The sequence below is a fragment of the Lutjanus erythropterus genome, chromosome 1 (genome assembly GCF_056507025.1).
Source record: "Lutjanus erythropterus isolate fLutEry1 chromosome 1, fLutEry1.hap2, whole genome shotgun sequence".
Lineage (NCBI taxonomy): Eukaryota > Metazoa > Chordata > Actinopteri > Lutjaniformes > Lutjanidae > Lutjanus > Lutjanus erythropterus.
In genome coordinates, this window is record NC_139317.1 from 27,534,781 (window position 1) to 27,558,736 (window position 23,956).

The 23,956-nt window shown below is 38.0% G+C and overlaps 1 protein-coding gene across 2 annotated transcripts in view; it reads left to right on the forward strand.

The window, feature by feature from the left end:
- The window catches only part of myom2b (myomesin 2b), a 46,544-nt gene that overhangs the window by 3,309 nt on the left and 19,279 nt on the right, over window positions 1-23,956 (forward strand). Inside the window, exons 2-25 of one of the 2 annotated variants that reach the window (XM_084718591.1) lie at window positions 97-200; window positions 4,155-4,212; window positions 4,450-4,604; window positions 5,359-5,445; window positions 9,265-9,353; window positions 10,196-10,246; window positions 10,420-10,584; window positions 11,530-11,691; window positions 12,294-12,435; window positions 13,289-13,488; window positions 14,258-14,311; window positions 14,549-14,676; window positions 15,357-15,540; window positions 15,639-15,813; window positions 16,009-16,130; window positions 16,254-16,441; window positions 17,105-17,231; window positions 17,378-17,556; window positions 19,035-19,149; window positions 19,458-19,620; window positions 20,044-20,150; window positions 22,737-22,781; window positions 23,185-23,321; window positions 23,556-23,700. In XM_084718591.1, coding sequence (XP_084574717.1) covers window positions 118-200; window positions 4,155-4,212; window positions 4,450-4,604; window positions 5,359-5,445; window positions 9,265-9,353; window positions 10,196-10,246; window positions 10,420-10,584; window positions 11,530-11,691; window positions 12,294-12,435; window positions 13,289-13,488; window positions 14,258-14,311; window positions 14,549-14,676; window positions 15,357-15,540; window positions 15,639-15,813; window positions 16,009-16,130; window positions 16,254-16,441; window positions 17,105-17,231; window positions 17,378-17,556; window positions 19,035-19,149; window positions 19,458-19,620; window positions 20,044-20,150; window positions 22,737-22,781; window positions 23,185-23,321; window positions 23,556-23,700 — 3,061 coding nt within the window. In that variant the 5' untranslated portion in view covers window positions 97-117. The remainder of the gene's footprint in view (window positions 1-96; window positions 201-4,154; window positions 4,213-4,449; window positions 4,605-5,358; window positions 5,446-9,264; window positions 9,354-10,195; window positions 10,247-10,419; window positions 10,585-11,529; window positions 11,692-12,293; window positions 12,436-13,288; window positions 13,489-14,257; window positions 14,312-14,548; window positions 14,677-15,356; window positions 15,541-15,638; window positions 15,814-16,008; window positions 16,131-16,253; window positions 16,442-17,104; window positions 17,232-17,377; window positions 17,557-19,034; window positions 19,150-19,457; window positions 19,621-20,043; window positions 20,151-22,736; window positions 22,782-23,184; window positions 23,322-23,555; window positions 23,701-23,956) is intronic. The other variant, XM_084718597.1, reaches the window with a different exon arrangement.

Sequence of the window (23,956 nt, forward strand, 5' to 3'; positions counted from 1 at the left end):
TTTGTGTATGTTGGTCTGACTTGTACGTGAGGATCTACTGTACTTTGTTACCATGTCAGTCTCTGTGTGTCTGTGTATGTGTTGCTGGTCCAACAGGTCAGTACCTACAGTGTCACCATGTCAGTGTGGATCAAACCTGGGAGTTACGACCATGAATACCACCACAAAGAGAGCAGATATGTGGTTAAAGAATACAGCAGGTACAGGTTGCACTCTGATGCTACTGTACATATAACTGTACACAGTTATATGTACTTGTAACTAAAACATGAAGCTAACAGTAGTACTTTAACAGTAGTAAGCTTTGCTATTGCTTAACCTGCAAATTAAAGCATATGGCCTAAATATAGCAAAAATAACTTAGCTTAACTAACCCTGAGTTGGCCAAGCTACAAGCTTTCATCTTGAAATCCATATCGGGGCTGAACAAAGTGTTTTTTTTTAATTGATCATTATTGGCTATATTAAGCCCAATGTAACTTCAGTCCAAGGTAACTGAAGGCTTTCTCACAGACCACTGTGCTCTATTAAAACACAGAAACCTATTTGCAATGCACAGGCGTGCGAGTGAGTGAGCTGCACAGTTTTAATGAGGGTCCCACATATTGAGAGCACACTTCAGTGAGCAGGTTGAGAGAAACTGCTCTGGATTTGCATGTGAATTTTAGTATTTTTCTCATGCTTGAGAGAAGCTGTCTGAACTTTCAAGGAGCAGAAGTCTGAAGTTGACATCTCTTCCACAGATAAAAAAAAACAGAGCACCATGGGAAAGTTTTGATGCAGAGTGACAAATATAGCTTATACTGATTTTAACATAAAAACGTCAACCTGAGAAGCTGTATTATAATAGCAAGTTAAAAAAGACAGCTTTCACTAGGAGTGAAAGAAAATATGGATACACTTCAGGATCATGATATTATGTTTTCATGGTATTGTGTTCATTCTTAAAAACGCTGTATCGTCATAATCATGATAACACATGCATAGATTCATGGTAGTGGATTATTTTATGCTGTGTTTAATTTCCCAACCACTAAATATTAGTGTTGTTATCTATCTTCATTGTTTTGATCACATAAAAAACTAAAACCTTTTAAACTATTAACTTTTACTATGACAGTTTTCCTAAAATTAGATTTAAAAAGGCAATATATCACCTTTCTTTGTAGTGCGATATGTATTAAAACCAGATTTTTAACCAATACACAGCCCTAGTTTTCTCTATGACAAACTTGCTGTTGTCATTTCTAGATAGTCCAACACGATGGGGAAAATCTTTTGCTAACAGATTTCCTGTTGCATTGTGTTTATGTGTGTGTGTTTTTATGTGTGATTTAAGAGGATTACCAACAGGTATTCTGGCTGATGTGTTTCATGTCTGTACTTACCATTTAAAAATCTTATTCTTGCTGCTTTTTTTTTTTTTTTTGCTAATAAGCAGCTAATCAGTGCACATGTTTAACAAGGTGTTCAATTAGTGGTTGTGATTTTGCTCAAACGGAGCTAACCGATTTCCTTGTTTTATATTTCAATCTCAAGTAAGTATGAAGGTGTGTGTGTGTGTAATGTGCCCTCAACAATGACCAACTGATTTGTTGATCAAGTTAACTATACTATGCTCAAAATGATCAAATCTCTGCAGACATCTCTGCACATGTAAACACTCACATATGATCTTTCCTAGTTGTCAAGGTAAACAAAGCTTATAGCGTTTGTGCTTTTTCACATTTACCCACTCTCCTCTACAGAGCAGCACACTGAAATCTGCATGTCAATTGGGATGAACCCACAGATCCCAGAGGCTGTGTAAATGGTCGGCATACCTCAACCTGGTGTCCACTTGACATTATTTTTGGTCAAGGATGGCCTTCCTCTCTTAATGTGCAACAAGGCCCTCTCCTCTTCTGCCTCGGTCACATCACTGTGGTCTCTACACCAAGTGCTCCGTCTTTTTAGGATTGCCCTTTCTGGACTGCGGGGCACTCCCCTCTATTTTCCAGTTGCAGTGGTGGAACAACCTCATGCTCAGAGAGTCACAGCTTCCGACTACTGGCTCTGTCTCTGCTGCTGACAACCTCCGTCTCTCAGGCAACAGGCTTGTTGCCAGCGCTGGGGCAGCCTTTCATGGGTTGGCGTTCAGTGTCATAGTCTGCTGAATCTGGGATTTGGTTATGCACAAAAAGATTGCTTATAGCAGAAAATAAACTGGGAGGTGTTGTGATTAGTTATTGCCAGTCACAATGGTTTGTGACAGAAATGGCAAAAACAGTTATGTACAGTTCTAAGTTAAATATTTATTTCTGGAGATACTGAAAGTCTGACCACCATATATTTCATGTCCAGTGGTGCACAGACAGACAGACATATCTAAGTAATAAGTCTGCATCATCAGAAACTTTAGGGAATTCTCTAGGGGCCTTTTTCCTCTAATATGTAACTGCCTCCACTCTGGTTTAAGAACCTAATTTTGAACAGTTCTGAGCATTTCTGCCAAAAGTGAACTGGTTCTGAAAAGTCGGTTTCCTGCCAGAACCAAAAAATAGGAGGTTCTCCTTTAGAACCAAAGTGGGCGTGTCATATTCTAGACTCTTGCATTGTGCATAGCCTGGTGTTGATGACATCTTTGATTACAGTGGTTGAACTTAAACTGGTGGAAGTGAGGGCTGGTTCACTAGATAGGAGCAAAGTTCCAAGGATTTTGAATAGAACTTGTTCAAGAACCGGAGCTTATTTGGTGGAAAAGGACCCTGAGAGACAGATTGTTGTACAGTTGTCTCATATCTCTGTGGTGCGAACCTTCCACAGGGCAAAAGCTCAGATGACCGTGTCTTGAATGCAGATGTTGTGCAGTAAGATGAAATCCTGCCATGTACCCTTCTACAAAAGCCTCTCTTTGTGGTGCTCAAGGTTCCCCAATGTCAACCACGCGAGCCCACTTATTAAATTTTCTCTAAGGTCAGGCTCAATCACTTTCCTCTCCCTGCTGCAGAGAGGTCTTGGAAAGTGGCCTGCATTCTTCTTCTGCACAATTAATTGCAACATCATTGAAATCACAGTATGGCCAAGTACAATATCCAAAGAACAGAACAGAACCAGATCACTATTTTTTCAAAAAGGAAAAAATGTGTGACAAACAGCATCATAATGAAGTGGTGTACTGCTGCAGAGATGCCCTGGCCTAAAAATCTTGTTCTCCAGATGAAAGAAAACATTTGTTTTGGTACAGACACCACCAAATATCACATCATCATGATTTTAACAGTTTTTACCAAATCATACAGCACTAGCATGAACCAGGTTTACACCCTTTTGTCTTGTGCTGGTATCATGGCACAGATTAAAAGCACTCACTCCACTATGAATGAATACCAAATGAATGAAAAAATCTAATTAGTAATCCTAATACAAAAACTACAGAAACAAGCTGTACACTTGTCACAGTACCACTTCTTACTGTAAGTCTTTATGAATGGCTGGTTGGGGTACAACAGCCAGCAAGAGCAGGCTGGGATTGGTGGAACAGAAGTGATTGACTTAACTGATCATTTCACATTTCAGTGCACTGTTCAGCAGAGAAAAGTGAACTGACCTGCAGGGTTTGCTAGCAGCCTCTGTCTTTGCTCATTGAACTATGGTTGTATTAGATAATCTTCATTTTAATTAATTCATTTACTTCATTCAATTTGTTTTAATAGTTACAGAAAACTGCAAAAAACAATTTGGAGTCAGATTACAAGCCCTGACCACCGCTGGCTACAGACTGCATACAGCCTGTTGCACATAACAAACTAACACGCGGCACAACACTAAAGCTACTCTGGATCCTTGTTATTTGGGCTGGTAGGCACCTGAATAACAGAACAGCCTGCAAGCACCAAACATCCTCAACAGCACCAGGCATTTTAACACCCACAGTTATTGTGTTTAAACCAGTGCTACTTTCTACCAATGTTACTTGGACAGAGATGCGCCCTTAAATGAGGATAATGTCAGATCTCAGATATTTTAAGAAGTGTTATATAGTGTTAAATACTTACAAACTGAGTAGATGTTGCGAAATCACATATTTTTAAGAATCTATTCAGTTCTCAGCCTGTGGAAGACACTGTTTTCCTGATTCTATCAGCAAAACTGACTCAAGTGTTTGTCTCTAGCTCTGAGGCGATGGAGGAAAGATATGAGCACAAAACACAAGTTCAAATCCAGGAATTGGTAAGAATCTGTGATGTTTCCCTGTCCATTGGATGAAAATTGTGTATAATTATCTGTATCTGAGCTCATATTGATACAGCGGCAGTGGAGCTACAGCTTTTTAAAATATTTATTTGTGTTGTTTGTTTATGTCATTGCGTTATAATATGCTATAGCAGTGATAAAGTAATATATGTGTGAGTTAGAAGTGTTTATTATTTATTTGATAGTTACTGGTAATCCTGTTTTCCTCTCTAGTTGAAGGCGAAGATGTTGGACAAATATGTGCGTGAGGGGCCGATGATCAGGGGACCAAAGTTCCTGGCCAGACTCAGATCTCACACCGTGTATGAACACACCCCGGTCAAAATCTTCTGCACTGTTGACGGTTTCCCCATGCCTGTTGTGAAATGGTAAGTGAGAACTACTCACTTTTAACATGTTGATCTAACACTAAAACTAACAAAATCTATTAAAGGGACATTTCACCCCAAAATTAAAAACGTTTTTTACCCTGTTTGTAGTACTGTTCATCCATCTAGATTTTTTTTTATGTGAGTTTCAGAGTTTTGGTTTCAGATGTAGAGATGTCTGCCTTCTCTCTAATATAATGGGATAAAATGGCACTAGTTCTGTGGTGTTCAAAGCACCATACATAAAAAACAAAAAAACAAACAAACAAAAAAAAAAACAGTCTCTTTTCAAAAATCTCTTTTCAAAAATTTAGAAAAATTTAAATTCCAAAGTAGTTCTGGTAGATTCTGCTGCAGAAAGAAAATAGTTTCTACATGAAACTGCTCACAACAAGGTCTGGATTATTTTGAGCAACCAGGTCATGAGTTCTGGAAAGAGACACTGCTTCTGAGTTTTTCAGATATATTTTTGGTGCTTTGAGCACCACAGGACTCGAGACATCTAGTTCCATGATTGAAGGGTAGGCAGTCATCTCTATGGCCAGAGGAGAAATAATTTTTGATTTAGGGATTAAATGTCCCCTTAATCAAAAGCAGACTTGTTTTAACACTGTTTTTTCAAGGTTGGCTTATCTATTTCTCTTTCTTCTTTTAGATATCATGGTAGATGTTAGTAGTGATGTTAATGAAGTTGTTGCTAGAAATGTTTTCTCTCAGGACTCTACTGGTGAGATGTAATATTTCTTTATTTTAGGTATAAAGACGATGTGATCCTGGACCTGTCCTCTGGAAAGTACCTGGTTGAATCTAAAGGTGGAGTCCATTCTCTGGAGATTCAAAGGTACAGTAAGTCAGAAAACACAGACTTGAAAATGATTTAACAAGGAGCCCTGTTTAGTTTTCGATGCCTTTATTAGCATGTTTTCATAATAAAGGAGCACCAACATTAGACTAAAAACATTGCAGCTTTCTAAACCAGATGGAGGGCTCAAACTCTAGAACTTAAGATATTATTTTTGGGCTGCACAGTTAAAACCTTTAATAGCATGGTTTCAGGATCTCTTCTGTACACGCTGGCTCAGTACAGAAAAAAAAAATTACTTGTAAGGCCCCTACAGACTGTGCCTTTCCTTGACACCCCCCTGAGGGAAACTCAAATGGTTGAATGGACCAGAGTCACATTTAAAATGTGGAGGAAAATAAAACAGTCATTTGGATCACCTAAAGCAATATCAGCATTAACCAACATTGGATATATAATAGATTTTACACCCTCCGATATGGATGCAGGGTTTAGAAATGGGCAGAACATGGACTCATGAATCTACACCAACTCCATAAGGATGTCAGCCTTAACAGTTAAAAGAGGAATTAATGCTTCTTAAAACAGACTTCTTTAGATATTTACAATTAAGGAATTTTCTAACAAAACATAAGGAGTTTGTTCTTTTTTTCTAATTTATTCTTTTGTTTTATTTTAAAAAAATAACACTTTAAGCTGGGGTGTGTTTATTTTATTTTATTTAAATTTATTGTTGTTTGCCTATAAGCCATATAGATACAGCTGTAAAAGACGGTGAAAATGGCATGGAAATTCTGAAAATGGTTGTATAAGTTGCTGGAACTGAAATAAAAACGTTAAAAGTTAAAAAAGGAGCATCACCAATTTTATGTCATGACATCATGACATGTCATGAACATGAATGAGTCTTTCTGAATGTTTGTGGCTGGTGTCATTAGGTGTCATTCAGTCAATTGTGTGATTTTTTTTTTATTTTTATTTTTTATTTTTTTATGCAAAGTTGAACTTATTTGAGATGTCTTTGTTATGACAACTTGACCTAAACCAAAACAAAAATGTTGTTTTGACAACTTGACATTAATCAACACAACATAACCTGTCAATATGTTTGTCATGACAATTTGACATTATCAAACAAAAGAAGGATTTTAACTGTTTTAAGATTACATTAAATTGCCATATGTGGTTGGTTTTGACACTGGCTGTCCTGAGACCATTATAAGTGTGTCATGAATATTTTCCTTGACCTCAAGTAAAGTGGTACATTTTGGACTTCATTGAATTTTATGAGAACAGTTTGATGACAGAGTATGGTACTATGGTGATTTAGCTTACAGGGTTATGAGTTAGGGCAAGAAAACCACACCAGTACTCTATTGAAGTAACATAATTGACAAAATGACACTTAATGAGATATGGTTATGATAAAGTAATGTCAATCTTATGCACAGTTTGGAAGTTTGAAAGATTAGGACATTTAACAAGCAAAAAAAGGGTCAAATGAAAGATTCTGTTGAGTTGAGGAAATGTCAAGGTATCTTTTTTTTTAATAATCAAACTTAATGTAAGTGCAATACTTAATCAGTGGAATGCCCTTTAATTTGAAAGCACCAATAAAAGAGAATTAAAAGGCTACAAGCTGATGCAGACGATGTTAATGTAGGTGTCTAAACATTTGAAATGAGATGGCGAAAGCTAATACAATAGAAAATGCATTTAATATGTATGTTAGGCTTTAAAGGGATAGTTTGGATTATTTAATGTGGGGAATATAATCTGGGCTACATGAGGTACTTATTGATAGTTGGTCTTTTTAAAGGATAGTACTGATTCACTGAAGTCACACAATAACACACACACAAAAAAAAAACTAACTGACTGAGGCAGCGGTAGACCCGCAACTCCTGCGTGATTGATTTCACCCACAGAGTTTGGTTAGCTTCGGAAAGAGTGATAATTGGCTTATATAATGCCAATTTTCCATTGGTGGCCATGAGGCGATGTAAAGCTGTGAAAATATTGTAAATATAGCATAGCTTCTGTGATGGTGCCCTTCTTTGCTTCTCCAAACTGGGAGCTTGCCAACTGCCATCTGCTGTAGCTAATACACTGACTATCTTTAAGTACCTCAGACAACCCAATATCAAATGATCTGAGCCATCCATTTAAAGATTTCTGTCAATTTAGTGGGTTTGAAATTCTGCTACACAGACATTTGCCCACTTGGGCCAATCTTTCAAGACTACGCCTTGAACCGTCAGAAAATCTGTCTCGTCAGTCCCATCGGGATCACCATCCAAGTTCAAAGTAGAGTAATGATGTCAGAGTCAGCTGACTGACTGTATGGGTAGGCTGTGTGCGTACAGATATGGGAGAAAGGGGTGCGGGTGGGGGGGCATATACCACTCTCCCTCCAGTCTTAGGAAGCTCAGCTGTTCGACTGCTGACCTCAGTGCTACGTGATACTCCAGGATTCTTTAAGTCATCACTCTCTCCTTGGATCCAATCACCTTTAGCTCCTCCTGTCTGTTACTTGCATACACATCGGCCAACAGACTTTACTCCTTATAGAAAAATACTCCTTAATACTCCAAGCAAATTCCTGGGTGGTCTAAAACTCACAAGACTGTGAGATAAATTACTATTTATACTGAATGCTGGGTGTTTTAAGTGAAAAAAGGAGAATGGACATGAAGGGTTTGGGACAGTATCCATGTTTTAAAAATAGGCTGGAAGACTTGAGAGGAAGAAGCTCTTTTGAATTGCAAATTACCAGCAGCTTGTCATAATTTTAAGCCAGGCTCATGCCAGAGAGAGAAATGTAGAATCCCTACCCCTTCCAACCTCTCAATCCTATATTCTTACCCCATGGCATTCTGTGCACCACCTACCTACACATGATCACACATACTTGCAGGAGTGCAAACATTTCTGTGCATTTGAGGGATTTACTAAATGCCATTATGATTCAAAATAAGAATACACTTACTGCTCTGCCTCAGCTCGCTGCTGCAACTTGCAGTAGTCACTTTTTCCAATAATGTCAATGTCATCTCCTTGTGACTACATCAGCCCACGCATTCTGAACTTCCCGTGTTAGATGATATCTGAGAACAGATCCTGATTGTTTAGATCAGAAGCTTCTGCAACTTGTTTGCTTGGGGCTTGCTTAGATTGTCACACATCACTGGCTGTATGGCTCTCAAGGGAACAAAAGCAGCAACATTTCATGTAAATATGATTTAGAGGAAGCAAGCCCAGAAGGCGATGTATTTCATCCTGAAACATGATCAAGACATGTATTTTGCAGCAGCAGATTTTATTGTAGAACTAGCATTTTTGTGTAAATTGTGAAATTGTAGCAAGTCTGACAAAAAAAAGAAACTGTCATCTGTTCGCAAAGAAGACGAGCTTTTGTTACAGCTTTGTGCTTAATGCAAAGTCTTGTTCAAGCATCACTTAATCTATCCAGAGGGCTGATGAAGCAACTGATTTTCCCTGGAAACATGATGCATTCATGTGGGAAATTATTGCTCATTTGGTGCACTAGTTTCATACACCTTGTAAAAGCAAATCCCCACTGCCAGCGCTTCAGTGGAGCAGATCCTTATGGATATACAGTATACCCTGTATGTAGACATTTACCATGTTTTTATAGATGACTGTAAACATGACTAAAGACTACCATAAACACCCAGGGCTTTATATAAAGTAATGAAGCACCTTGCTAGGATTAAACTCTAACCCATGGTTACATTCACACATCTGTAGGCTGTTTTAATGAATTTTAAATCTTAAAAGAGTCTGAGAATAGGTGTATTAGGAATACTTAACTTGTGTTTTATTGTGTATTTATAGATGCACAACTGATGATACCGCCCAGTACACTGCTGTGGCCACTAACAACCATGGACAGGCCTCTTGCCAGGCTGCTGTCGTGGTCAAGAGTAAGTCCTTCTCTCTGATTGTCTTGTATCTGATGTTGTGGTGGAGTTTTCATCATACAGTCACACCAGAAAATGCTGATTGGCAGGTATGAATGCATTCAAGCCATTTTTGTCAAGTTCTGGCTTACACTATCAATTGCAAAAGAGTCTGTGTGGGTTCTGTAAAAGTCTCAAAATATTTTAAGTTTAGGTCTTGAAAGTGACTGGAATTGCAGCCACGTATTGGAGTTCACATGTCTTCAACGTACAATGGCAGGTCTTAACCCCTAACTAAAGACTAGCTGTCAGCTGTTAGAAGAGTGAATGTTATGTTGGTTATTTGCAGTCAGATTCAGACAACAGTAGCAAATATTCCCAGCAGCTGTTTTGGAGAAGAAGCAACCAACTGAACACAACTCTGGTATGATGTAACGTGGCAACATGTTTTTTGCTGTGAAGATTTCTTTTTCCCGAGCACAAAATGGTGAATAAATAACAACATAATCAAAATGAACAACCACCAAAAACATCGCTAATTGGCCAAATTGTTATTTTAAACATCAGTATTGAGGAATTACAAACAAACGGTGCTTCCCTTGTTGTTCCTTATTAGTAGTTATGATAATAACATTTCTAACATCTCTATTCAGTTCACAATATCTGTAGTTAAATAAACAACCCATTTTTCATTATATTTAGCCGAGGCACTTGGATCTCTAAGTGCACACTTCAGGCTCTCAGTTTTTCATTACTGCTATCTGCTGCCATCTGTCTGCTTATTCACCAATCTCTTAGCCTTAATTATAACAACACTCTGTTGCGTATAATAGTTAACTTTTGGCATATTTTTTCTAATCATATAGGGTTCAAGCAGGAGGAGGAGTCTTGTCCATATGCGTGGTTGCCTTTCACAGGTGAGCATTATAATTACCTCCAGTTATGTCTAAAGATTAGTACCATTCAAAGACTGTAAAACGTCTCTCTCTTTTCAAAGTAGTGTGTGATGCAGCAGGCTGTCCCCACCAGGCACATTCCCACCTCTCTCTCTCTCATTTACTGCTTCTTTCTTTGCCCTGTTCCCTCTCAGCTGCCATGCTTCCCAAGATCCATTACACTAAAATCCACATCACTTTCCAAAAGAAGTTTGGACCGGTGTTTGCTTCTGAGGGAGGATCTGCCACTCTGACTGCCACCATGACCCTGAACCCCAACCTGGCCAACCTGCAGCCTGAGGCACAGTGGTACAGAGATGGTAATTGTTATAAAGTAGCATTTTATGACAAAGTAATTACACTATAATTGCTAGTAATATATATACTGCCTGCCATGGTGACTACCAGACCCAATCTAGTCGACATGCAGCCAGAGGCACCGCAGTGGAAAAATGGGAATATGTTACGGACACTATTTTTATTGCTAATTAATTATAGTGAAAGTAGTTAAATAGACTGTGGTGATATACCCCCAGTTCATGAGTAGTTTAATTTGCTCTGTGTGTGTCTGTAGATATTACATAAAGGTGCCATGCGGTATAAAAGCGAATTGTATAAAGTTAATCTTGTACATTCAATTTCAAACATCATGTTTAATTTATAGAAATATATTGTTACAGCAAGTTAGAGTGGAGGGTTAAGAATTACGGAGGAGGTTTTACAGGAAGTTAGCAGAATCCTGCAGAAATCTTATTGAGTGGACACTTTGCTGAAATTTAGAACAAAGATTGAAAGAGAAATTATATCAGTTTAAAATGGAGTGACTGTTGTAATCTAACATGAGATATAACAGTCAATGACAATTTGTGTTTAATCTAATAGAAAATAAGGTATAGAAGATACTGTGAATGAATATATATATATATATATATATATATATATATAAGAGAATGAATATAAGAAATTGGACTGAAATACCTCAGGCAACACTTTCAAATGTGGAATTACAGATTCAGTGATCCACACATTTTGGGACTGAAGCGAAATTTAGAAGATGTGGTTTGTAAGAGCATTGGTTATCAGAGAGGGAAATTAGATCCCTTAATTTGTACATTTCAATATATGTTACAGGACACAGTAAGGTATAGCGAGTTGGATGACTTTTTTTTTTTTTCTTCAAATGTATTAAGGAAACTGATACTCTATTTAATATACTGTATTTGCTAAGAAATCTAAATAAAGTTAGGATACCATCTCATTTTCAGACACACGTCTGTTTGATTCGAAGTGGGTGAAGATTGAAACTGGCAGAGGAGTCACCACCTTGACTATTCCTCACCTCTTTAAAGATGATGAAGGCCTCTACACACTACGCATGGTCACTAAAGGAGGCACTGCAGAACACAATGCTTTTGTCTCCGTTGCAGGTGAGGTGACTGGACAGTCTAAGAGACGTTGATAACTTGAAGTCAAACAGGTTTTTTATTTCACTGTTGTCAACGAAATGCTTAGCTGTTTTAGCAATTCTACAGGGCTCTGCTATTGTTTTTTTTTTGTGTTTGTTTTACAGTTTTTCTCCATTGCATACACACACAAGATTGGACCTATGTATACAAGTCTGAAAACGAAACTTATGTATCAACAAGACTCCAGACTGTTTAACTTGAAGCACAATCTCATTGTTTTGACTGAAATACAAATTCTTAATCACATATTTACAAAAGTCTGAACACAAATCACATAATTTTGAACATTTTACCTCATTTTTCACACTTTACTCACCTTGAAAAACACTGTTTAGTATTGCATTACAGTACAATACGCGACAGTCTTTATACTGGGTGTCGCATACAATTGCAGCCTTTTTTCGGGACAATAAAAACCTAAATCAGTAAACTTTTTAAAAAAATGAGAGAAACAATTTCTGCACATTTATACATTGAAATATGTAACATCATGAAATGAAAACACTATAAATGTACTTTATTTTCATGATTATTGACATGTCACTGTGTCACTTCCTGTGTAGATGGTCCTCCCCCAGTCCCCAATGCACCTGGTGCTCCTATGGACATCAAGATCCACGATGCCAATAGAGACTATGTCATTGTGTCATGGAAGCCCCCAAATACCACCACAGAGGGACCAATCCTGGGATACTTTGTGGACAAGTAGGAGTTACTGATATAAACACCATAAATAACTAAACTGACCAACATAAAGACAAACTGATTACTGTAAGTTATCACAGAGAGTTTGTTTGATTATCTGTACAAAATGAAGGGGTTATTGTCTTTAGGTGCAGCGAGTCCTTCCTCTTTCTCTACGCACTGTTTTACTGTAACTCTTCCATCCATTTTCAGCTCTACTCTCATTATCTTTTTCTTTTTATTAACTCTAAGTCACATATTTAACTAATATAATCTCCAACACACTTAGCTCAGCAAGTTAAAGGAGTCTAAACCATGCATCTTTTGCAGACATTCACTCTTTTTATATTTTTCACACTGCTATCTCTTATTACTTCTCAACTGTTACTCTCACAACATTCAGTCCAGTGTATTCTAATGCAGTGGGCAATATCCATCACTATAATCATTTAATCTATAATATGTCCTCACATTATTGCCTGAGTTCCTCTATTACTCTTGTGCCGTCAGATAGATTAATTGTTGTAATCATCATCAGAGTTGCACCATCTTTTTATGGTCGTGCCTTGTAAAAATCTCCTCTGCAAATGAAACCTCCACGACTTCAGAGCTTAAAATTGTCCTTTTCAGTAATCAAACCTGCCACAATTACCAACAACTATGACATGATGATGGTGGCCTTTTATATATGTTAAGGTCTCTGTTTGAGGCATTATTGTGCAGAGGCTGGAACAGCAGGCTGTAACACCTATCAAAACTGAGAAAAAAAAATCTTTTTTTTTTTTAAATGTAAACCAAGGTATAGAATGTATTTTGTGATTTTTCCAACTTTGCTGAGCTCCTTTCCCTGTGTCTTTTGGTCTTAATTTTGTAGATGTGAGGTTGGAACTGAAAACTGGACCCAGTGCAATGATCACCCCATTAAGATCTGTAAATACCCGGTGTCTGGGCTGTTTGAAGGACACTCCTTCCACTTCAGAGTGAGAGCAGTCAACTCGCACGGAATCAGCAAACCGTCCCGCATGTCTGATCCCATCGCTGCACTGGACCCCACTGAGTTTGAGAGGCTTCATGGTGGGTTTAACTGGATTCATAGAGAAATGTCATGCCTGCCTTTTATATTACACCATTTGAAGACCTGAGGTAATGTGTCCTGTAGTTGCTAACATGTCACTGGTGTTTTGGATGGAATCTAAAGTAATGAGTTCTGACATTATCATGTGTTTTTACTGACTGGACACAAAAACACTTCATCATACAGCCAATTCATGAACATGTCCATGTTAATCCAAACAACAGTTTAGTACAGTTTCAATCAAATCTTTGACTGAACCTGATCATATAGTTCAGTGCACTATCTAACATAATATCATACTATAATTAAATTTTATCTTGACCAATTACTTCTTGTGCGGCAATTATGTTAACTGACTGTAGATTATTACAAGTTATGTTGCCATTAGTGTGCTGATGAGATGTGGTTATTATGTTGCTTGTAAAACTCCATTACATCATCACTAGATGATAAAAGGCTTAAAACGGTGGTTTGATGTAATAACTTTACATATTTAGATACTATAAAATGACTGGTCTTCCTGTCACCACTGATCAAAGTATAATAATAATATGACAAATACATATATATGACATACAGTTTCATTTTATGTGATATTTGCATCCCTGTGTGCTTGCTGGTTTAATAAATTTTAAGAAGCATAGAAGAGCATTTATCCAAATCCTTTGCTATACAAAGAGTTTTACCAAACACACAATAAATGAAGTCCTGTAACTTCAACATAAACATAAGATGATTTGTGATAATGTTGTTTTCTTCTTCCTGTAGCCAAAAAACTTGGAGGAAAACTAGATGTCGTGTCTTGCTATGATGAAATGGAAGGTGAGTTTTTATTAAAATTAACGCATATCTACATGCATTATTGTATATAATAACTATAATATCCTTATCTTAGTGGCCTGTATTTTATTGTGTTTCTTGTCTTGGAATTTTTTTATCTGAACCTTGAGTCTGTAATATTGAATTGAATTGAACTGTACACTGTTGGAGGACAACAGTGAATGTCTCACAGTGTAAGTGTGTATGTATACTTAATCATCTGTGTGTGTTTGTGTGTAGCTGAGGGAAAGCCTCCAGGTGCTCCATCAGGAATTCATGTCTCAGAAGTCGACAGGACATATGTTGTTCTGAGCTGGAAAGCCCCTGCATATTCCAGCAAGGCCCCCATGTGGTACTACTTAGAAAAGGTAACAAATGATGTCATACTATCAATAAATGCTACTTTGTGTATTACAATGGACATAATACTTATTTGTACACCTTATTAGTGTAAGAATGCTTCTGTGATTGAAAGTCCATCTTTACTCCAGTAAAGCTGCAATATGGTGTGAAATCATAGTTGGTTAAAAGAAAAAAAGAAAGGGTCACATAATCAGAGGCACAAAATGATTTGAATGAGTGAGTTGAACTTCAAACCTTTATTTAAACTCGACAAATCATTGAGGTTGAGTTTGAGTTTAAAATAAATATGACAAAACACAAATGAGAATTAAAACAAAAATAACAATTGTGGATAACAAATACTTGTACTGTATAGTGCTATATTTGGTCCAATGACATTAAATTCATTTTAACAACTGACTTTTATGTTAAACATCTCAAATTCAAATTGCTAACAAGTGAAGCTAATAGAGTGATATAAGAAAAACTACACTCGTGACCATTTCACTTCTGTGGAAAATATGTTCATCCATCCATGCTTGATGAAAACAACAGTTTTCCTTGTGCAGTTGATGAATGAATCTAAAATTATCTAAAAGATCTGCAATAAATCCAGGCTAAAGAATAGCGCAACAAATCATTATGTGCATGAATGTGTAGTAACAGTAAACATGCTATTTCTTTCTCTGCCCCTCTGTACCCACAGTGCCTGGTAGAAAGCGGTGCCTGGCAGCGTGTTAACACTCAGGTCCCAATTCGATCTCCCCGTTATGCCGTCTTTGATCTGGCAGAGGGAAAGGAGTACAAGTTCAGAGTTTTGTCTGCCAATATCTATGGAAACAGTGAGCCATCAGAGCCGACTAGAACTATCGAGACTCTGCAACTTAAAGGTCTGTCTTTGTTTCTTTATAGTCTGACACAGACTATAAAGTGGAATGAATCCACACTGAAGCTGCTATTCTGATTATGATGAAATCTTTGTCTTCAGGAGTGCCATCTGCTCCTGGTCAGGTGATTGCTACCAGGGAAACTGACAGCTCTGTCCTCATCCAGTGGGCTCCTCCAAAGGAACCCAACAACCTGATTGGCTACTACATCGACCAGTGCGTGAAGGGGTCGAAGGACTGGACCTCGGCCAATCACAAACCCCGCAAGGAAACCAAGTATGTTTTCAACCCAACAAAAACACGCTTTATTTTTGTAAATTTTATTCTTTACAATTGTCTTCAATATCATAATTGGGTTCTTGCAACACGTCAAATATCATACCAAAAAAAAACATATTGAAATTGAAAACAAAAAAAAGGAGGACAGAAATTGATTACTGATGTTGACTGACTGTGATTCTGTTTCTACAGGTTTGTGGTCAGTGGTCTGACCAAAGGAGAAACGTATATGTTCCGTGTTCAGGCTATCAATGAGCTTGGTCTGAGTGATGAATCCCAGGAGTCTGCACCTCTGACTGTTAAGGCTGCCCTAAGTCAGTCTTATGTTATATTTTTGGTTATTTAAATTAATGATGATGGTGATAATGATTCCTTGTTATATCTCTCTCTGCTCGACTGTGATGATCAAGCATTAAAATTCAGTACTGCCTTTTCAGCCACCCCCTCTGCTCCTTACGACATCGCGCTGCTGAACTGTGATGGACACTCAATGGTTCTGAACTGGAAGAAGCCTCTTCACTCTGGAGGAGCAAAGATAAAGGAGTACTATGTGGACAAGAGACGCAGCGGAACAACCATGTGGAGGGAGGTTCATATCCCACCACTCTCAGAAAGACTTTACAAGGTACAATAACGTCTGTTGTCACCTTATAACATCAAAACTATCGGAAAGAACTTCATTTTTGCTTTAACTGGATAAAAGTACTTAAGTTTGTTATAGTGTCAGGGAAGAACCAACTGAAGTCACATAACTTTGTTTTACCTATGGTTTCATTTGGTTTTCCACATTTTGAAGAAAACAAAGGTTAACAATGTTTTCACCAAGAACTCCTTTAATACAACTATCCCTTATTTCATACTGGTTGTTTTTTGCACAATCGGCTTGTGTGAGTCTGGAAAGCTGCTTACCAGATTGGCGTATTAGCTGAGGTGTGAACTTGGCTCAGACTTGAGTCACAAATTTCATGGCTTTAGGTACGACTTGACAAAATTAAAAAAAGTACCCATTGGCAGGCATTAAGAATAACTCGGTCATATAGAGGCACCACTAACACCAGTCTGAGACTGTTTCATAACCTGTAAAAAACAACTTGTAGTAGCTTTAACATGATAAATGATCCAAAGCCAAGTAACTTTGTGAATCAATGACACTGAAAACTCACTGTTACATTGTGACTTGGGTCTTGGCGTGAGACTTAAGTGCAAGGACTTGAGACTTACTTGTGACTTACCAATGACTTGGTCCCATCTCTGCTTCTCAGTAACCATGGTAACATTTCTTTGACAGGTGGAAGGCTTGACAGAGGGAGCAGTCTATCAGTTCCAGGCGTACGCAGCCAACCTGGCTGGCCTCGGACCAGCTTCCAAACATTCAGCCGACTTCACCTGTGAGGCCTGGAATATGCCTGAGCCTGGTTAGTAAATGTTGTTGCTGCCTGTGCAAGTTCATGGCAGTCATGCTCATGTCCACCAAAGAGCCTTGAGAATTAGGACGAATGTCATCATTGAAATGTCCACATGAAAACAAAATGTATCTCCTCTCATTCTGCCTGTCCTTTAGGTCCCGTCTATGACCTGAGTTTCACTGAAGTTAGAGATAATTCATTGGTGGTTGAGTGGCAGAAGTGTATCTACACTGGTTCTGGACCAATCACAGGCTATCATGTTGAGTATGCTAAGGCGGGCACTTCTGAGTGGACCACAGCCAATGAGAAAGCTGTCAGTCACCGCTTCCTCAAGGTGAGAGCATCTTTGACATGGTTTATGATTCTTAAGGTTAATTTGTTTGAGAGTTACCGGTATGACTATTTATCAGTACAGTACAATTTGACGTAAAAGGTACGTGGTGGTGAAGCAATTAGTCAAGTAATTTTTTTGTCAGACAGTTAAATAATTTTGCTAATCGGTTAATTGTTTATGTATTTTTTTTGCTTCTTAAGCAGAAAATCCTGTTTCCAGCTTCTCAGTTGTGAATGTATGCTGATTCTCATAGTCTTAGTAAACTTAATACCTATAGGTTTTGTATTGTTAGTTGGCCAAAACAAGAAGTTTGAATATGTCAGCAAAGTTTAGGTAATTGTGAAGGGCATTTTTCACTATTGTCTAGACATTTTATAGACTAAACGATTAATCGACAATGAACATATAAAATTCTTTCCAGGTGCCCTTATGGCTCAGTTGGTAGACGGCACGCTTCATATACAAATGCTGAGTTTGATTTTAGCCTGTGGCCCTCAAATAAAGGGAAAAAGCCCCCCCCCCCCCCCCCCCCCCCCAAAAAAAAAAAAAAAATCTTAAAAAGATATCATCAGCCAAAGCCTTTAAATTATGCCATAAATTCAGGTTTTCAACACCAAGCAAGTTTGTGTATTTCCAGTAACTTTACCTTGTAAAATATTGAGGAGAAAACTGATATCCTTCGTGTCAAACAAGTTGCAACTATTGTACATCGTGCTCCTGATGCTACATTGTTTCCTAATATGTTCAGCTCTGTGCATTTTCTTCTATTGACTCCTGTTTGCTATAATAATATAAAAATACAATTACTTCTATAATATAATTGTTTTCAAACTTTCATACATTACATTTGAGTCTTCCGTACCAGCCATGTTTTATTCACCCTGTTGTACAGGGCAGAGTTACACTTACATTAAACTGTGTGATACTGACACCCAGTGGATAAAGTAAACAGTCACTGGATTAAGCACAGCACAAAAAGCTAAGAAAGTAGATGGTTATGCTTGATTTTAGAATCAAAAGTAGCAGCATTTAGGTGATTTATCTCATATGTGACACTGGCAACTTAATCAACAAATCAGCATAATATGTAATGTACAGAATATTTATTAGCTTAATAAAACATGGGTTGCAAAACAGTACAGATTAATTATGGGTGATTAAAAAAATGATTAATTTATTATCAAAAAAATAAAATAATGGGTCTGGGCGCTACTATATGGCCATACATTTTGCATTCATCAGCTGCAGAAGCTGTTGGATCTCAGAATTTACTACTGCTGTCACTATCTCATCTGTCATATAACCACCAACGCCCGCCTCAGAAGCTGGCCTGTCTGTGACAGTTTCAATTCCTACAAAAACTTACTGTGCCTGTCAGATTTTCCAAAACTAATGATTAACACTGGCGTAGTGAAAAATATTATAGTTCTCCTCCTTTCACTAACACTAGGTTGTTTTCTTGTCTCTTTGTTTCCTAGGTAACAGGTCTGGAAGTGGGAACTAGCTATGTGGTCCGAGTGCGTGCGGTCAACGCTGCAGGAGTGGGTATGGCCTCAATGCCTTCTGACCCCGTGACTGCTAAGGCTGTGGAAGGTAACATTTATTCACAGACAGCAGGAGACCATCAAATGTGTGTCATCTGCACCACTTTCCAGAGTTCCTCTTTGAAACGACACAAAAGAGTGAACACATGGTTTTGCCAATTTGGAATGATGCACTTTTTTTTGAAAGAGCTGGAGGAAAGATTAAAGTGGGCAGACAAATATAATGCATTGTTTAAAAACAAAAACACTGAAATCTTAAACTCAACAACAATATTCCTTTAGTGTCTTTTTTGGAGCCTGAAATGAGTGCAGTTTATAACTGACCTCTGGGTGCATTCCTCTGTCTGTGTATTTAAGGTGCTCAGGAAGTGTCCTGTGTTGTGGACGAGAAGACAGGTGACATTGTTCTGTCATTCGAATCCTGTCAAATAAACGAGGGCTCTCAGTTCATCTGGAAGAAAGACTATAAAGAAATCACAGATTTCTCTAAAGGAGTTGTGATTAAGACCGAAGGCAGCCAGTAAGATCACACACACACACACACACACACACACACACACACACACACAGTCCCACAAATCTTTGTTTCAATACAATTCAAATTGTAAGAGCTGCAGTTTTTTATCAAATAAATTAAAATAAATAAATAAATGAAACATTGTAGTCTTACAGAGATGACCTGGCCTACAAATTATATTCTCCAGACATAAGGGAACATGCTTGTTTGGTACAGATAGCAGCCAAAAAAAAAAAAAAAAAATCACATCATCATTTTAATATTTTTTTCAGTGAACTTGAAATTGAAAATTGTGACACTGATCGCAATCATCATAATTTCTATCCCTAGTTTACATATGTGAACAGTTTGATATTGTGAAAAAAGTATTTTGTAATCTCGACTGTGCATCATCTCCTCCTCCATCTTTCTATGTCTGTATTCTAGTTCTAAGCTGATCTTCAAGAACGCAGAAAAAGAGGACTTTGGCACGTACTCTATCTCTGTCACCAACACAGAGGGAGTGTCATCCAGCCATACAATCACTGCCGAAGGTAAGATTTTAAGTGTGTGTAAGATTGTAAGTGTGGCTCTGGTGCAAAACTCTTTCAAAACGTGCAGAAATCCAAATTGACTTCTATCTACAATCAGTTATTTTTATTCATTTATTTATTTAACCTTTATTTAACAAGCGGTACTATGGGATTTATTGAGTTGAAAGGGAAAATTCATTTCACATGGATATCCAATCATTATTGATGGTAAATGTGGTTAATTGAAGCTAAATTTCTCACTGCATGCTATTTTGATCAAGAAAACCGAGTTCTTCTACAAATGCTGTAGCTCTTCTTGCATCCAGTGATGTCACTTCCTGGATGCAGGGAGAACTACAGCCTGTTCAGCTTGGATGTCTAATCTCTGCCTCTGAGAGGCCAGGGGGCGCGCTAGATGAGCATTTTTGTCACCTGACGCTATGTTTTGGCCAACAAAGTGATAGTTACAGTCTAGGGTGTTGACAACACATGGAAGTCACTAGCTTACCTGCCATGCATCCTTGTACATGTAGCCACTGCCGCACAGCTCCATGAGAGAGAACTCAGTTTTCTTGGCCAATGTAGCACACACTGAGGAATTTACTGCTTCAATTGACTACATCAACACTGACTGGACAGCCACAGGAAAAGTGCTACATTTTCCCTTTAACCACCCAGCCAAACTCTGAAATCAAATACTGACTTCTATTTACAATCAGTTCAATTATTTACAGTCTAGACTGACACATTATTGTGAATGTTATTAAATTCATCGTCTTGTTAGAATTTACATTAAATTAAATATTTGTTTGCTCCATCTGTTAAAGAAGTGCATGCAAATTTCTTCCATGCCTTGATCATGAAAATTTGAGCAGCTGTAAGTATCAAAAGAAAAATTCAAAAGGAAACTATGTATCGAAGAACTGAGGCGATGTGTGGGATGAAATAAAGATGAAAGCAATGAGACTGTGCTTAAAAACGATCACACTGGCATGTAGGCAACAAACAATTTCATTACACATCTGATGAATTTGAGCAGAGCACGTTGCTCACAGAGTTTCTCCGAGCTCGGGGCAGTGTGTGTGTGTTTTAAAACCCTGTCATCACGGCAAAGGGTTTTCTGTCAGAAAGTTTCACAATATTTTTCCTGCTATTGCACCACTACGCTACAGGGCTATAATGTGTTATTCAGTGCGCCTTACACTGATTGCTTCCCATTTGGCCAGTAGTTTTTTCAGCTTAACTTACCATTATTTCTAAACTCCTCGTATACAAGGTTTCATATATATTTCACTTTTATCACAGGTACTTGGGAAGACTGATAATTTAATAGACTAACTCTTAATGCAGTCTCAGAGTGGACCTTTGGGTCCAGTTTGGGGCTTTAAGGAACACAGAGCATAACGTATTGTCTTCCCTGTGGCTGTAGAAGTATCTGTGCATTTATCTACCTCTTCCTGTTAAACACAGTTAAAGTGGTGACAACTCCAAACATTTTAATATAGAAATGTTACATATATAGCTTTAAGCACCAACACCAGACATATGTAATATATTTTATTGGGTTGTGTACTTATTCCAAATCCAGAGAAATACTTAATTTAATCATGGTAACGGTGCATTTCCTACTTGCCACTAGTTGCTATCACTTCCATGAAACCACAGCATGCATCAGAGAGTAAGGAAGGAAGTCAGTAAATGTGACTAAATGTAATGTAAATAAAACTTACTACATATCTCATCTCTGAACATTTTCATCTGCAATGGTGGTTGTTAAACAGTGAAGAAAATAACTCCCATGATCCCACACTAATTCATAATGTCATTTGTCTAACTCCAGATGTACTGCTGTTAAATTTTCTCTTGCAGGTGACTTGTCCATTTTAATTCTAGGGTTTGCCAACCGGTTTGCAAATGTTCCCCTAAACAAGTATTTTGCAGTGGCCTCGGTAAAGCGCTGCCTAAGAGATGTATTTTTCTAAACCAATCATGAAATACCAAGAGCATTTTTTTTCTATAGCAGAATGATAATGTGTGAAGATGGACTTTTCTCCAGTGCTGAGCACTGTGGAGACATGTCTGGCTATGGGAGACTACAAAATCACCAAACTATGTCTTTTCTATTTGTTTTAATTTGAGAGGGACCTCATACAGCAGAACTTACATATTGCGCATTTAAATGTCCAGTGTGTAAGATTAATGGGAATTTATTGGCAGAATAAGGCAGAAATTGAATATAGTATGTGTATAATCACTTGAAAATGAGAATTGTGTTTTTGTTCACCTCTTCCCCAGAGGCCACCATGTTAAACTGACATTTTACTACAGTAGTCCATTGGTCTATTTGTCCAATGGACAAACGCTGGCTCTATATTTGGGCATCATTTTTTTGGCCACCATAGTTTCTCCTACCCGCTTGGAAGGGGACAGTGAGGTGAGGTGAATCTGCCAGGTAGATGCCACTGAATCCTACACACTGGTCCTTTAAAGCACCCTATCAAAGTACACGATAAAATGACATCTTTGTATAAAGTGTAACTCGTATTTTAGTTGCTTGTTTGTCCCCATGGCTGCATGAAATTAATAAGTTGTCTCTTCACATTTCAGAGATGGCAAAGATGCTGGCACTCAGCTATGATATCAGACACCCAAGTAGGTACCTCTGGCTGACTCTTCCCATCTCTCATAATCTCTCTCTTTGTCCCTTTTAATCTCTCTTCTCTTACACTTTTCCCTCTGCTGAGTCTTTAATCTGTCTTACCCACTCTCTCCATTTCTCGCTTTCTCCCGTTTCACGCCTTCATTTTGCTTTGTTCTGACTTGCTTTGAACCTTTCACATTTCTTTCTTCTTTTAGGAGCACATTTCTCTTTTTTATTTGATCCAAAAAAGTCTTACCTGCTTTTGCATCACCTGCCTAACCACCATTCACCTCTCCTGTTCCTTTGCCTCTTCTCCTATCCGCTCTCCACTTCGCATACTAACAGTTTGGCTAATTTATTAGTAAATAATATTTTTCAACCTGTAACTTTTTTGTCCCCTCTTCCCACCTCTAGTCATCCCGCTGAAGTCAGAGTTGGCCTATAAGATTCTGGAGAGAGGCAGAATGAGGTTCTGGCTGCAGGCTGAAGAGATTTCTTCCAATGTCACTTACAAATTCTTTGCCAACAACAAGGAACTGTCTGGAGCTGATGTAAGATACGCTGTAGTTTAAGGCATGGATGGACATAGGGAGAAATGGAAAAAAATGACTTCCTTGCTTCAAGCTGAAAGAATTGTCTGTCTGCCCTTGATGTACACTGACTGTGATTCAGTTAATGTTGCAGCATTAAAACCATAATCGCAGTAAAAAAGTATCCTTATTCACAAAGTCTATCTTCAAGTACATTATGGCCCATTTACAACAGCCATTTCTATTTTTCTGCAGCCCAACAAGATGGGTCATGACGTCTCTACAGGTATTATTGAGTTCATCATGGACCATTTCACCGAAGAGAATGAGGGGACATTTACCTGCCAGATCACAGACGGAGGCGGCAAAGGACAGAGCTCCCTGGTTCTGATTGGAAATGGTAAGAGATTTCTTACTGTGAAGTTCTTACTGTGAAGTTCTCCACATCTCTTTCAAAACCTCTACCAAAATGAGCACAGCCTGTTGACATGTATGTAGTATATAAGGCTCAGTACTGGTACTCAATACCTTTTAAGATAGTGACCAATTATCCTAGTACCAAGTAGTATTAAAACTTCCTCAATCAAACAATGCCATAGTTTGTACAAACTGTATGGTGCTGTATGTACATACTATATGTCGCTATTGTTGTCTTT